Source organism: Nanorana parkeri, unplaced genomic scaffold, assembly GCF_000935625.1.
Source record: "Nanorana parkeri isolate BGI_ZX_2015 unplaced genomic scaffold, ASM93562v1 scaffold864, whole genome shotgun sequence".
NCBI classification, from domain to species: domain Eukaryota; kingdom Metazoa; phylum Chordata; class Amphibia; order Anura; family Dicroglossidae; genus Nanorana; species Nanorana parkeri.
In genome coordinates this window covers 674,970-691,654 of record NW_017307132.1, presented here as the reverse complement: position 1 = coordinate 691,654, position 16,685 = coordinate 674,970, and the positions used below count along the sequence as shown (strand labels likewise).

At 42.1% G+C, this 16,685-nt stretch overlaps 1 protein-coding gene across 1 annotated transcript in view; it reads left to right on the top strand.

Annotated features, from left to right (window-relative positions):
- NPEPPS (aminopeptidase puromycin sensitive) overlaps positions 1–16,685 on the top strand; it is a 77,294-nt gene that overhangs the window by 40,498 nt on the left and 20,111 nt on the right. The window contains exons 10-15 of the mRNA XM_018565598.1: positions 4,059–4,223; positions 12,036–12,140; positions 14,539–14,599; positions 14,737–14,846; positions 14,983–15,046; positions 15,339–15,478. Of these exons, the coding sequence (XP_018421100.1) occupies positions 4,059–4,223; positions 12,036–12,140; positions 14,539–14,599; positions 14,737–14,846; positions 14,983–15,046; positions 15,339–15,478 (645 nt within the window). The remainder of the gene's footprint in view (positions 1–4,058; positions 4,224–12,035; positions 12,141–14,538; positions 14,600–14,736; positions 14,847–14,982; positions 15,047–15,338; positions 15,479–16,685) is intronic.

Here is a 16,685-nt window from a genome sequence, read left to right as displayed (position 1 = left end):
AAAATATTAATTATATATAAATATATTTTTTATACTATAATATAAAACAATTCAAAAAAAAAATAATAATAATCAAAACTTGTGAAAAAAGTGTTTTCTTCTAGTTTTTTTCCTCATTTTTTTTATTTTCAAACTAAGTGAGGGGTTAGGTACACATATGTGATATAATTATATAGCCCTATCTGTCCTCTAAAAAACAATATATAATATGTGTGGGTACATTTAGTAAGAAAGTATATTACTGCTGTGGAAGAATCACAGCAAAAATGTAAAAAATGTGTCAGTCATTTATGAACAGAACCTGAAAACTAGCTCAGTCATGAACGGGTTAAATAAATAAAATAACCCCTCTCCATTTAATCCTTAATTTTTTGCTAGTGCCCATTAGTGTTACTTGTGTGAAATGGTAGACCTTTCACTTATATTTGTTGTCTGGTTCTTGCAGTAAAGCTCAAGAAAACGGACCCCAGTAGTATTGAACATACTTTACTATGCAAAAATGCAGGCTACACATACAGGCTACTACAAACATACATACAAATGCACCCACTAGACCAGTGATGGCAAACGTTTTTGAACCCGAGTGCCCAAACTGCGACGCAAAATCAATTTATTTATCTCAAAGTGTCAGCGCTGAAAATAAGTATAGTATTGTATTGCCGTTTGGGCGCTGGGCTTTAAAAAACATTTAACATCACTGCCTTAGGCAAAATAGTCGGAGGACGGAGCCGTTGTCACAGCAGCATGTGCGGTGAGGAGAGAGAGAGAGAGCCGCTGGCTGTCAGATCCAGGCCGAGCATCTCTCTCTCTCTCCTCACCGCTCGGCGTGCTGCTGATGATAGCGGCTCCGACCCCCGCCGCTGCCTGCAGTGCCTCGTTCACTTCTCGGATCCCCGCTGCATAGAGATGGGGGAGAGCAGCGGGGATCCAGAGAAGCCTCACGTCTGGAGGACAGGGCATCGCAATCTACCAGGGATTGCTTTGCGATCAATGGTAGATCGCGGTCGACATAATGGGCACCCCTAATTTATTATATTGTTGGTTCGGCAATATATTAAATAGAATCTGGGCACCTGCCAGGTTTAAAGATGGCCGCCGCGACCTGCACCTGGAGTGTGCGGGTCACTGTAACCGGGACCTAGGCTCGCGTGCCACCAGAGGGACCTCTGCGTGCCCTCTGTGGCATGCGTGCCATAGGTTCGCCACCGCTGCACTAGACTATCCTTTCTAGTACATGTAATAGTTTCAATAGTAGGGTACACTAAAAGGTACTTAGCTTCCAGTTGCAAATTCCGTATCTGAACAGGACTTCATGGCAATTAAGCGTTCGCAGGAAAATAGCTTCTAGTTCTAGTCTCTCTGAAAGTCCTTTGTTTCAGTGACATCCTCCTCTCGGTCAGAGTTCCATTTGTGAAGTCCCAAGTTCACCTTTAAGCTGCTGGCTTTTTTAAAGAAAATTTGGCAGCCCACCTGTGGGTGTTGCCTCTTAAACTATGCAAGATGTATTTCATTTTCTCACCTCTAAGTTGCAATATTGCATCATAAATTGCCATCAATAGTCAATGAGGTGCCAGAGAATCCAAAAAAGCCTTGACCAGCCTAGGCGTGGAGCTTATGTAAAGTTTCCTATAATCGTATTCCATTGTGAGTAAGCTGGATATAAATAATGGGGAAATACAGGGCAGCCATACAATTATAAAAAAAACCAGTTTGGTCTGTTTGTACTTAGATGAGCAGACCCACCGTCTCTGCCAATTTCCTGTCTGTGCCTGAAAAATCCATTACTTTTAATAGTGATTTTCTGCTGCCTGCAATCAGACCGCAATAGGTCACTTTAGCAGTGATCTACTGCAGTAAGGATAGGGTGGACAGAGCTCTGCCTGAGCCTCCATATTTACAGAGAATGCTTTGATGTAATTCTTGTCATCAATACACTTCCGATGTAAACACTATGCAGAAGCATAGTGTTTACATTTGTTTCTACAGCATGCCCTTGTGGAGTGAGCTTTAGAAGCACCTCAAGCCCTGGAACTGATTTCAGCTCCAGGTCTTGGTGCTGGATGCCAGCTGTCGTTGACAGCTAGTGGTTCCTGCTTGCACCCCTGCTGGGACCTGCAGGAGCCGCTGATTCCCAGAGCAGTTTAAAAATGGCTGAGGTTACCAAATGAAGATGAATCCTCCACATGAGTTTTTAATACTGAATCAAAATAAACCATAATATTTTATTTAAACTGTCTCACCTTAAAGCAACAGGCCAGCTGGGTACATTTTGGACAATTTGTAAAATATTGGGTATGCCTTTTGACGGGGAATGCCTCTTTGGCAAATTCCTGGACAACTTTATCAAAAATGTCCTCTGGGGGGAAAGAACACCCTCTTGCTCCAGCAAAGAAAGTGAAGTCTCAGTCTGAAAAACCCTCTATTTCAGAGGCTGGGAATAGTTATTTTTGTTTCTCCAAGTCTAGTGCAAAGCCTAGCATGCAGTTCTGCTGTAAATCCTGGACTACCAAATCCTACAAATCTGAGCAAGTCTTCCCCTCAATGGGGAATGTGTGGTAGAATCATCTGTTGGCTTTTGTGGTCACCTGATCCCAAGACATTTCAGACATTTGGGTCCAGAATGTGGTATCTAGCAAAAACCTGATATTTCAAACTTCGCCTCCACCCCACTGACTCAACTCCTTTCTCAAGGAGTCATAGCTATTGTTGCGGAAAAGGAAAGGTTGCATGATTTTTACCCACTGCTCCCCAGGTTTTCACAACAGTACTAGCCCCTGCACTTGCTCTGCTTCCCTCTCAGGACTTTTAATATATTGGGATAGCTAGACACCATGGTAACAGTTGGCACAGACTTTCAATCGATGTCCATGAAGCTGTTAAAACTCTACAGAGGTTTGGGTGGATTATTAACCTCTAGAAGTCAGCAATGGAACCAATTCATAATTTTGAGTACCTAGGTGTTCTCCTGGATTCTTGACCGTCCAGGCTTTCTTCCACAGGTAAAGCTCCAAACGCTTGGCATCCATGTTTAGACGATACAGCCCAGGAGCCAACTGACCCTCTGATTTTGCATGACAATCCTTAGTTCAGTGGTGGCCTCTTTCAAAGCAGTTCAGTATGTCCAGTTTCACTCTAGACTGTTGAAACTAATTCTGGTGATGTTGGACAATCAACTCACTTTGCGATCAACTCCCTGCAGAAAGCAGTGACAGTCACCGCTCCCCGCAAGGATTCTCCACCTCCTGCTCCGATTTTCCAGCACTGACGAAAGGAGAGGGGAGAGGCGGGCATGGCTTTCTTCCACAGGTAAAGCTCCAAACGCTTGGCATCCATGTTTAGACGATACAGCCCAGGAGCCAACTGACCCTCTGATTTTGCATGACAATCCTTAGTTCAGTGGTGGCCTCTTTCAAAGCAGTTCAGTATGTCCAGTTTCACTCTAGACTGTTGAAACTAATTCTGGTGATGTTGGACAATCAACTCACTTTGCGATCAACTCCCTGCAGAAAGCAGTGACAGTCACCGCTCCCCGCAAGGATTCTCCACCTCCTGCTCCGATTTTCCAGCACTGACGAAAGGAGAGGGGAGAGGCGGGCACAGCTGGCTCTGCCTCTAGAGAGGCAGATCCCGCTGTCAATCATCCAGTTGGGTGGATTTCGACAGTATTGTCAGGATCCGCCCTGGCTTCGGCGCTCTTTGTTTAGTTGTTAAATAACAGTTCTGTTATCTGAAACATCTCACAGCTTACTTTACTCTCGACAAAGAGAACCACAACAGGGTATTGGGACAAGGGGGGCAAACACTGAGGGGAATTTATCAAAACTGGAGCAGACAAAAACGAGCAGATGTGCATAGGAACCAATCAGCTTCTCTTGAAAATTAATTTTAAATCCACAGATTTTAGGGCACTCGTCTGTTATATCCTCAATTACATCCTTCCTCTTTGATATGCACCTCATATGAACAGTGTTGCAGGTCAATTACAAGGTTTTTTGTTGGCTGCAGGCAGGGGTCTCAAAATTGTTTAATATTTGTTATATTCAATCTCTTTTTGGCAGGAATGGTGGACCCATTTATGGCTGAATGAAGGTTTTGCTTCCTGGATTGAATACCTCTGCGTGGATCACTGCTTCCCAGAATATGACATATGGACACAGTTTGTTTCGGCAGATTACACTCGTGCTCAAGAACTGGATGCACTGGATAACAGCCATCCGATAGAGGTTTCATTTCTTATTAACGTGAATTCACTCTGTCTACAAAATACCATTCTTGGTAACAGCTTACCACATCTGTAGAAGTGTCTGAAAGAAGAACTCTGTATTGTTTTATGTTTTGCAAAGACTGATTATACGAAACAGATCAAGATGGGTATTATGTATCAAGGTGATACCTCCAAAACCTTTTTGGGGCACTGATGTTCATTGGGGTTTTAGCCCTGCCACTAGAAAGAATGGTACAAGGTCAAAAAGTAGAAAGCTCCTTCTGAATTTGTCCTTGTGTTTCCCTGGCCCCAAGCAATTTCACACAAGGCCCATAAACCCAGACTGCTAAAAGCTCATTCTGATGCTGAGCGGATGTGTAATTGCTGGGGTTAGTAAAAAATATTTAGAAATTGCTCACCACCCAGGTTTTTTTAAAATCAGTTTCTCAGTTTAGATACTTCTAATACAGAGTTCTTCTTGCAGACATTTGTATCAAGATGACACATTGGTTACAAGAGCGTCTTTTCAAACCAACCTTAAGGTGAACCTGAAGTTCAAAAGCTTGCCTAAACCACCTTTGGTAACTCATTCCAGGCACTTCCAGATGTCTGCAATATCAGGTCAGTTCTTTTATTCAGCCCCATTGCGCCTTGAATGTCTGGAAACCCTGGTTATGGAAATATTGGCAAACTTTTCTATTTGAGAGACTGACCAGTAGCCACATCCTTCCTAAGCTTGTTTAGTTTGACTGGTGGGCCAGTAATGAGGCTCAGGAGTTAGGAAGGGTGGGGCCAGCCTCTCTGCCTGGGAAGCTGGTCCATATTTGCTTAACAGAACAGGGGAAACCTTGCGCTAAAAAGAACTGTCTGATGTGTGAGCACCTGGTGGTGTTTACTATTGTGGTGCCAATGACAGTTTTCTTGGGGTTTTTTTGTGTCTCCACCCAAGAGCTTTACCAGCTTGGGTCCATATTCTGATAAATGTACTACTGCCAATAGAAGATTACTTTCAGGATTACTTGACCACAGAAGACCCACTCCTACTTCAATATAAGAGTAGCTGTGGTGGCAGTGTTTTTTGTACAAAAGTGTTTTGGACCAAAATCTTCTTGTAGTCCTTTGAGAGATAACAGAAGTGTGGTAAATCTTAGACATTTGTGTTGTGTGCTGCTGCCTATCGGAGGTTTGGACACTGACAAACCAGAAGAAAAAACAGTTGAAGGCTATGTAAACCCGCACTTAATCATCATGCCTGGGTTTTGTGATCTAGCAGTAATTAAGGCCAATAATCAAAGGGGTGGGACCAGTGTCTCAACAGACTTCAAAAATAAGATTTTACTGTACAGTATGTACAAAAATCTAATTTTCCTTATTGTTCATTGTGGGACACAGGAATGTAGTAGTTCTTACACATTTTGGATGTCCAACCAAGGGGTGGGTTACAGCCACGGATGGATCCAAGAAAAAAACTGGCGCTATCTGCAATAACCAAAAGGACCTATGCCCAAATTTGAACCGGAAAAGTTCCCTACAAGACGGGAATGACCCAGCGGAGGTCAGAGGGTCAACCTGATGCTAGGACTAGGGCAAGAATCACTGCAAAGGGGAATGACTACCTCCAAGGACACAGGAGTCCATACCAGCAGAAACTGTGAGCCAAAGCACCCACCAAGAGGTGGAGCATATAACTACCTGAATGGTAACAGGACATACCAACAAGAATGGTTAACAAAGGAAAACATTGGGAGGTATCCAAGCCTCGAAAAAAAGACCCTTAAGGGAAGATTGAACGACAGGTCTACAAAGTAAGACCAGCCAGGACAAAAGCCTTAAAGCCCATTTCCACCTTTTGCGGAGGTATTTTTAAAAACAACATATGCCAGCAATGTACACCGAATGAACATGAAGCAAGCATATGCAATAGCTGTATATAAACACAGAAGCTTACTTTTTTGTTGGCTTTCCTCTTCATCTCCTCATGGAAATGGCTGCCTATGTGTTTTGCAAGCAGTTTGTATACATTACAACGGAGCTCTCCACCCCCTCATTCATTAATATTCGTAGTGGCAACCCCCCTGGACCGTGCATTGTGTGCAAAGGCAGAGCTGATGTTTACTGATCATGTTACACAGAATGAAAGAAAGGATGGCAGCTGTTTACAGCCTGTTTTACAATACGACCCGTGTCAGACTGAATTTTCTGTGGAAGAAAAAAATTGGTATTTGTAGTCCTAATGTTCATTAAAAAAAGAGAGCCTGTAATGCGAGTCATGAAAATGTGCACATCACTGCACCCCCTGCATTACCACATGAAATGCTAATCACTTATAAAGGTGGAAATGGACTTTAACCACTTGATGTCCCCCTTCAACCCCCTTCCTGTCCAGGCCATTTTTCAGTATTTAATGCTGCAGTACTTTGACATTTATTCATTCATGGAACGCTGTATTGAAATTAATTTTATACCATTTTTTGGGGTTAATCATCACTGTGGTTTTTATTTCTTACTATAATAATGAAAAAAGTACCAAACCTTTTGAACCCCCACAGTTTTCCTTATGTTATAAAACATTTATTATAACCCAAATTTTTGGTAAAAAATAAAAGATGGGGTCATGTCGGGTAAATAGGCACCAAACGTGTCAAAGTTTAAAATTGTGCGCCCTCAAAATCGCAAAAAAATACCATAGCTACAATTGGCAATAGGCAACCCTTTAAAAGCTTTTATCAATTTAGTTTTAGCAGTGATTGATCGCACTCTGACGACCGCAGTGATATGTAACATGCGCGGTGTAATCCTTGTTTTCACACGTAGGCACACCCGACACGAATTTACGTTTATATGTGCGTGCATGCACGTGACTAATTTTTTCTTTTTGTACACTTTTTTGCTATCGCATAGGGGGATAACAAGTCCCCTATGTGATAGCAAATATACAATGACCGGTCCGCTTTATGGAGACATCAGGGGTCTCTAAGACCCCTAGTGTCACCTGGGGACCCGCAAAGAAGCTGATAAAGCAGAGCACTAGCCAGAGAAACAACAGTTAAAGGTGGAAGTGATGGAATACACATCACTTCCGCCTTTAAGCATCGAAATAACCCCTACCAAAATAGACAGGAGTGGGAAGCCAAACACTCCACAGTGGTGCAGCAACACCAGAAAACCGTAGAACAAGACGACCTGGTGATGTCATTAGAACCTGACGGAGGGAAACCCCCTGCATAGCCCGCCTGCCTGCCTCATCCTGGACTTGGGACTGCAAGTCTTCTGACCCACCCCAATCCAGTTATGCATCTTCAGCCATGGAGCGAGGGGCGGAAAGCTTAGAAAAGGGGTAATAATGATCACCTGCAAGGACATAAGCAGGTTCGTGTGGAGCTGTGAACAGGGCCAACTGATCGGAAGCCGATTAATCGATTATTGAAAAAGTTGACAACTTTTTCAATAATCGATTATAATCGATTATGTCGATTAGTTGTTGCAGCCCTAAAGATATTTTTAGGAATTTTCGATGGAGGGTGCAAATTGGTCACAGTAGGAGGACCTGACTTAAAAAAAATCAGATCCCATGTAGACCCCCGGACACTTGCTCTCTACCTTGGGAAGAGTGTGCGGCAGGGTTGCAGCATGAGTTGTCCACTGATAATCCAAGGGAATGCCAACTCTCCCAGCAATTTCTTCCTGCCATGCAGGAGATGAAGCACACAGAAGTGCACAAATCTTTTGTTCCTTGAATAGACTACAGGATAGAGAGGCATAGAAGGCAAAAAGGTCACAGCCTTACTGGGGGTCAAGGTCTTACAGCACCTTAGTGACACCAGAGGACTTAACCGATTTTTGGCTCCTGGACCTACACTCTGAATAGGAGTTAGCAGTGTGTACTTGCAGATCCTCCGCATCTGAGGCAGAAGAGGTAGAGGGACAGGGTCCCATTGACCTTTCCACAGATCTCCCGCACTCTAGTAGAAGCATACTGTGGCCGCAAAAGGTGTTGCTAATGACGTTGTCAAAAGCCGGTCCAAAGAGATTACATTCCTCTAATTGGAGACAAATCTTTGGATGTCTTATCTGTGTCCGACGAACGTAACCACACACACATTTGTACAGACATTGTTTCCATATGGAACATAAGTTCAGAGGCTTGTCACAAACTGTTACCGCTATAGCAAAGGTCTTCAGACATCTGCTACAGCCCCACCATAACATAGGGCCTACCCCAGTGGTGGAAGGAGCTTCTCTGCAGAGTTTATTCCATTCTGACATGGTTAGACAGATTAGAGTTCCTGCCAGTGCAGGACAAAGGGCCAAACCGGTTATATCTGTTAACGTGGATCACTGTAACATCCACACTGGACATGGACCACCTATTGGTGAATCATGTCTTTAAAAGGGAAAATCTTAGCTGGGGCTCAGAACCCTTATGGGTGTTTGCAGTCCTAAAACAGCAGGAGTAGTGGGAAGGTCTTGGCATAGTTCTAAAAGACCCAAGCACTTGTAATGCTCTGGACTACAAATCCCAGAGACGTCAAGCTTATCCCAAGGACGAGCCCAGCTGTAAAGCTTGGCAAAACTTTAATTTCTATTTGTTGTCCTTGCAGTATGAGTGGCCAGATTATTATGACCACCCCATCAGTACTTCGTTGGGCCGCCTCGTGATGTTGAAAGGTGATGCGAGGAATCTGACACTGCACTGTTGCCCTTCTGTTGTCTTGTACCAGTCTTGCCACTCTCCGTTCTGCCCTAACATGCCTAGTCGCTGACGGCCACAATTCTCAAGTTCAGACCCAGATTTTCAGCTGACAGTCCAGTCTTTAAACACTTTAACAAAAGCTGCTCTTGAACATTTAATGAATTCTGCTGTTTTGCTGATACTCGCTCCATGGCTCGGCGCCAACAATCATCCCACGTTCAAAGGCTGTTAAATTGCGTTGTTTACCCATATCTTCAGAAAAAATCACTTCTTCTGTCGTGGTAAACAACCTGCTTCCCTATTTATAATGGTCTGGCCCTCTAGCAACTTCAGCGCAAAATTATCGCTAATTTTCCTACACATGTCAGGTGGCCATAATAAACTGGCCACTCAGTGTATAAGCAGGCTGATTGCCAAAAAAGGGACACACACACACACTGCATCAAAATTAATGTTTGAAAACAACCCCTTATATATTAGTCAACTGCATTAGACTGCGGTGGCACAAAAAAGCCTCTCCTGTCCTTGGAGATCTAAATTTTAATCCAGCTCAGTCTCGGGAGGGTCAGAGACCGACTCCATCAGTGATGGTGCCAGAGCGCATGTAGAACCTCCTATGGACAGAATGGTCCAGTAACTGGACACAAACGGCTAGAAATTCTGAAAAAGATGCACTGTGCTTTGTGTGTATATTCCAATAGAGTGATCTACTGTATCTAATACTCAGTATTACATTATCTACCTTTCCTCTAAGACCTTCTGATTTGCATTAAACACTTATTTGACTTGTGCGTCTAAAAAAACAGCCTAAACACAACATAAATTAATCGTGATGAAGTCCTCCTTAATAAAGGTAAAACAGAATGACAAAGTCTACTCCCAAATAAATCATGATCTTCGCTTCAAACGTGCTCACACACCACTCTAGTGTATCAAATCCTCTTCCGCACTCACTGGATTAACTCGGCCATCATATTATAGATATACTTTATGCACCTTACCTAAAAACCGAGAAGCATATTCAGCCCCACTCCGCTGTCACTTCACTGTTCGGATTCCGCTTGCTGTTTCTCTCTGTGTATAGATGGTGCCACTCCCCACCGACTTCACTGCTCTCTATCAAGCATCTACTCATCCAATCCATCAAGGCTCAGAGATGCATAAATACTTCCCATGATGTAACCAGTTAAAACATCTTATTAAAACCATTAAAATGCACTTGCATAAAAACCACTTGTAATTTGTTTCATACACCGTCCTTTTTGACTACGGCCGGCATCTCTCTTGTCCTGTCTTGTGACGTCGGCACGAACGCCGTCCCAAAAGAGAAAGTCAATTGAGGAAATGCATAGAACGAGCGGTACATGCTGATGTCACCAGTGAGGACAAGAGAGACGCCCTGTCTCATGTTCACCCTAGAGCCTTTTTCCTGGCCACCTCGTTGCTTAAAATACCGTCACTGAAAAGTGTGTTACCTAAATTTCCACAGTTCGTGCTAAGCCAAGAAGTCCTGCTAATTTGCCAAATTCTGGTTAGGCTGGAAAAGAGTATTCCTCGAATCATTACTGGGAGCTCACCCCCAACCATGCTATTGGCTGTATGTACTGTACAAAACTTGTATTTGCCAGTATCCCAACCTCCAAAATAACCAATTGTGTCACAATAACCCAAATGTCTAAAAAATTGTCAATTCCTGTATTCCCCAATGGACTTCAAGAAATACATTTTATGGTAAGTACAAAATTCTTATTTTTCTTTGTGCATTAAGTGACTCGGCACAGTAAATGTATATACATGTCAGTATATTGCCCCCTACAAGAGGATTGCACACTATTACACAAATTAAAAAGGGTATAGTTTCTTCTAGTTGTTATACCCCTGTACATGCTATATCAGTTTAGCTTGGTGTTCTAAGGAAGTAGGACAGCTCTTCTTGTGTGTGGATTTCTTCCATCAAGCAGTGCAAAGTAATTTCATGCCATATCTTGATATCATGGCTTGTCACTGCAATCAGCCAATGAGCGCAATGTCTTCCTGGTTACCTGAAAATTGGACATTTTACTGCGACAGCCTGAGGTCTACCTGAGTAGTGCTTGTACTGCTGAAGCTGTTGCAGCCTGTGTCATGCCAGGCTCAATTCTGTAAAATTACTTTAAAAGTTCTCTCCAGGTTCCAGAGCTATCAAACTTGGTTCCCAGGCTGGCTCTGAAAACTTAACATTGCAGTAGCAGGTTGTATTTCTCTGCTTTCACTCATCCTAGAAGTGTGTAAAGCTTTTGTCAGCCTATTTTTTTAAATTTGCAGCTAAGACCTTGTTCTTCTAGATTGTCTCTGGCTATTTTTGCATTCTTCCTGCTGCCATTTTGCAAAGGACATTTGCCCCTATTGCAGGACACTTCTATCCTGAGTCCTTCCTGAGTCCTCGGGCAGAAAGTGTGCAGGGATCAGGGTCCAGCGATTCCAGGACTACAGTGACACCTGGATCACTGCCCCACCACCACAGCACACAATTTTCTATTGAGTCTGTAGGAAAACACGCGCTGAAATCAGCCCCAAAGTAGCTCATGTAGTATTTTGTGCCACAGGTGTATTTCTGCTTGCGACAAAACGCTGACATGTGCACTGGTGTCATAGACACGAATGGGACTTCTAGTGTTGAGCTGTTTGTTGCACTGATTTGTGTGTGACAAACAGCTTAGGTGTGAAGGGGGCATTAGAGTTGACCCCTTTTTTTTGTTTTCACTTAGTGCCCAACCCTCCTGTAGGTGGCAATATACCCGCATGTATATTAATCTATGGTGGTGTGTTCCTCAATGAATACCAAAAAAGGTTTTTTGTTTTGGTACGAGTAAAAAAATTGTTATATTTTCAGATATGTTATCAATTAAAATGTGTGCTGCTTTTGTGCTTGATTAAAGTAACTAACAACGAAAAGGTCTTCGACCGCTAAACTGCATTATGCTGGGGGGTTTTTTCATCTCTAGTAGAAGTCAGGTTTATTTGGTGTAAACCAGATTATGTACTTGGTTTCTCTGTAGTGGAAGTCATTATTTATTTTTTAGGGCGTTTACAACTAAACTAAATTGTAATATGTAGTTATCAGGTTATGTCCCTACATACTTTACTTTCTGTGTGTAGGTCAGTGTGGGACACCCCTCTGAAGTAGATGAAATATTTGATGCCATATCATACAGCAAAGGCGCATCAGTGATCCGTATGCTCCACGATTACATTGGAGATGAGGTAAATTGCTGTTTTTGTATTTGTGATGACAATTTACAACAAAAACGTTTTCAACATTCCTTGAGTTTGTCAACAACACCTATGAAAACCTGGGAAAAACCAAAAACGCTAATAATAATCAGCAGACTACTTAACGAGCAACCATTTTGGTGGAATAATAGATGAACAAGCTTACCACAATAAATGCAAAGTCTCAAAAGGTTGGGCCAAGTTATAAATATTATATCCAGACCAATGTTATTAAATTGTAAATTTGGTGTACCATGTGTGCACAATTATTAGACAAGTTGTATTGAGGATTGATTTCATTATTGAACTACACTGCTCTCGGTCAATCCAAAATGTTAATAAACCTCAAACCTGAATATTTAAGAAAGTAAAAGTGAGGAGAATGTCTGTGTGCAGGATTATTATGCAACTAAATGGAAAAGGAATATTTTCTTATCTCATTTGCTTTTCATCTGTTAGTGAGAATAATAAAGAAACAACTCAAAATTTACAGATACAACATTTCTGACATTTTCAAAAACAAAATCAGTGACCAATATTGCCCCCTTTTCAATAAGTCATCAGCCTTCCATCCATGGAGTCTGTCAGTTTCTTGATCTGTTGACGATCAACTTTTTGTGCAGCAGCACCCACAGCCTCCCAGACACTGTTCAGAGAGGTGTTCTGTTTTCCTTCACCGTAAATCTCCCGTTTAAGAAGGGCTCAATAGTGTTTAGGTCAGGTGAGGAAGGGGGCCATGTCATTATTCTTTCATCTTTATGGCCTTTACTAGCTAGCCACACAGTGGAGTACTTTGATGCATGCGATGGAGTATTGTCCTGCATAAATATCATGGTTCTTGAAAGATGCAGACTTTTTCCTGTACCACTGCTTGAAGAAAGTGTCTTCTTAAAACTGGCAGTAGGTTTGGGAGTTGATTTTGAGTCCATCTTCAACCCGAAAAGGTCCAACTAGCTCATCTTTATAATACCAGCCCACCAGTACCCCACCTCCACCTTGCTGGCATTTGAGTCGAAGTGGAGCTCTATGCCCGTTACTGATCCAGCTACGGGCCCATCCATCTGGTCCATCAAGAGTCACTCTCATCTCATCAGTCCATAAAAGCTTTGAAAAATCTGTCTTCAGATATTTCAATGCCTGGTCTTGACATTTCAACTTGTCTTGTTCACTGGTGGTCGGGTTTCAGCCTTCCTTACCTTGGCCATGTCTCTGGGCACTCCAGGTAGGTTGCAGTTCTGGAATATGATAGCACTGGAGGATAATGGGTTCCTGGTAGTTTCACATTTGATTCTTCTCAAATCTGTGGCAGTTATTTTGCGTCTTTCTTTCTCAACACATTTCTTGCGACCTGTTGACTATTTGCAACAAAAAGTTTGATGGTTCGGTGATCACACCCCAATAACTAGCAATTTCAAGAGTGCTGCATCCCTTGGAAATACTTTTTTTAATAATTTTTGACTTTTCAGTTCGCTAAATCTCTTTTTTGGCCCATTTTGCCTGAGGAAAAGAAGCTGCCTAATTATTATGCACACCTTGATATTGGTTGTTGGTCTCCTAAGGCCACACCCTCCCTCACAAATGCACATCACGTGATTTGCTTAAATCCAATAAGCCTTCAAGCTTATACAGCTTGGAGTTGGACAATATGCATAAATGGTGATTTGGTCAAAATACTCACTTGCCTAATAATTGTACACACAGTGTAGTATGTAAAGTAGGTGTATATATGTCAAGGCCAGTGTCTTGTTAAAGACCGAATGAGCTCCATTGAAAAGTTGACCATAAAATGCTGAAACTTTAACTTATCTGCACTGCAAGACTCATAAGTGCCCCTTTACCTATTTTGGATATGCATGTATATTTTTCTGGATGAGCGCCATGCATTCACCATACATATATAGGACATACAATGTGTGTATGTGTATATGTTTTGTATGTGTGGATTTAAAAACAAATCTTTTGTTTTCAATAGGAAATTGGTCATGGAAAAATGTGGCTGCCATTGCTGACCTTCTGAAAATGATAGTTGTCTCTTATGCTGATCCTCTAACTTCATTGCTAGTCATTAACCCAGAACTAGTATGCAGAACAGAGTTCTGACTTGTTGCAAACTTTTACCAGGTCAGCGACAACCTTTCAACTTGCTTGTCAGAAGGTCAGCAGCAATTACAGTCCAGGTATTTTTCTTGCAACAGGTACGCTTCAATAACCGCTACTGTCAGATGTTTGTAATTACTAGCAATCCTTCCATATATTAATGCTGAAAGCTTATCGCTAAAGGCAGTGACTCCTTAAGGTTCAGCCCAACCTCATTTTTTGTCGTCGGACTGTATTTAATGTTATACAGGTAATGGAAAAAAAACAAAATTTTTTTACCTCATCTGTGCAGGATTTTCGAAGGGGCATGAATCAATACCTCACTAAATTCCAGGAAAAGAATGCTGCCACAGGTACTTCACATTACTGTATTGTCTTTTTTTAACCCTATTTGCGATGGTTGTGATGCTACCACCCAAACCTACATTCCCTTTTCCCTTCCTCTCAGCTCCCTCTGGCACAGCTGTAAACTGAGTACTCTTTTCTGCAGAGGATCTATGGGAATCTCTAGAACAAGCCAGTGGGAAGCCAATTGCTGCTGTAATGAGCACCTGGACCAAACAGATGGGTTTCCCCTTAATATATGCGGAGTCAGAAAAGGTAATTTAGCTGTCTAGGCCATTCTTCAATAGATTTCTGTTCTTTGATAATTTTGTTCATTTTAAAAACATTCTAAGTACTTAGATCATAGTACAGTATTATAAACTGAACACCTGTGAACTTTTTTTTTTTCCAGAAGGAAGACTCCAGGATCTTAAAGCTGTCTCAGAAGAAGTTTTGTGCCAGTGGTCCTCACCATGGTAAGACCAAGCCTGCTATGTTTTTTTGAGTGGCCACCCCTGGGCTTTGAGTGACCCTAATCGTGGTCTGCAATCATTGAGTGACCTGATTGTAGGTTGCCAACAATATTGTGCTTTTACAGGCACAATACTGTCATTATAGTCTCTCTTATGCTTTTCTGGAGCAGCTCAAAGCTATCCTACCTTTCTTTCTTCCTATTTCTCTTATCTCCTTTATTCTCCCGACGATAGGTTGGCGGGTAAGCCTCCAGCCCTTCTCTCCATATAACATCCTCCTATTGCCCTCGCTCAGGTGAGGAGAGTCCTCAGTGGATGGTACCGATCAGCATCTGCACCAGTGAATCCCCGGCTTCTGCTAAGTTAAGATTACTTATGGACAAGCCAGAGATGACAGTTGTACTAGAAGGAGTGACCTCAGACCAGTGGGTGAAGGTGAGCCTAACTGTGTGTTTTATTAGACTCTGTGGGAGATTGAGCTGTCAGTACAGCAAGTAGGACTGCCCTGGCATTGCTTAAATGCTGTATTACCCCCTGTGAGGCCATTTTAGATCTGTTCTAAATATGGACAGAACACCCATTGAAAGAAGCTATGATGTGAAATATTGGTAGGGTATCTGGTTATGTGTCTCACCCAAATGTAATATTTTTTGGGTTTTTTTCTCTGGCACGGTCTCCAACAGACGCATTACTCTACGATCTAGTGCACGGTTTTTGGGCTAAATAATGCCTGTCATAATTCATCCCACTTCCATGATCACTGGGCGATAGGGACCCACCCCCTGGTTGTACATCATTAAGCCACTCTAATGGGTGGCTTATTCATGATTTCATGTGACTGGACCAAAGGTATGTATGCAGAGATTTTAAAGGTGGGAGCATTTAGGGTGTATCTGGGGGAGGAGCAGGTATGTAAAAATATTAATCTTGCAGCAAAAATTGTTTTAAGGTAAACAAAATATATGCTTACTATACATTCCCTTTAACCCCTTCATGACTGAGGCCTTTTTTTGTTTTTCATTTTTTGCACCCATGTTATATTCCACATTTTAGGCCTGAAAATTACTTAAAACCCCCACACATTATATATTTGAATGAATGCCAAGACCCTATAAAATATAATGGTGGTAGTTGCAAATTTTTATGTTGCGCAATATTAGCGCAACTCCTTATTAAACCCCAAAATTTTGTGATAAATTTAATTAAATGCCCCAAAACACAACAAAATACCCATTTTTTTAAATGTAATATAAAAGACGAGGTTACAACGAGTAAAACGATACCCAACATGCCCAGTTTACAAATTGTGTGCGTCCGTGAAATGGCGAAAAACTGCAGTACCCCAAAAAGTCCACAGAAGACACTTTAAAAGCCCCCACAGGTCATCAATTTAGAGATACCCCAAAATACTGGCCCTAGAATTATTGCTCTCACTCTGGCGTGCGCGGTGATACCCAACGTGTAGCGCGTTCGTCGTTTTCATACGTAGGCGCACCCGACGCGTGTTTACGTGGTGACGTGCGGGGGACTTTTACAATTTTTTTTAATTTAGATTTATTTTGATTTTAATTTAAACTGTTTTTTTTTGTTTTTTTTACTTTACTTTGACTGCTATCACATGGGGGGGCTTACAAGCCCCCCC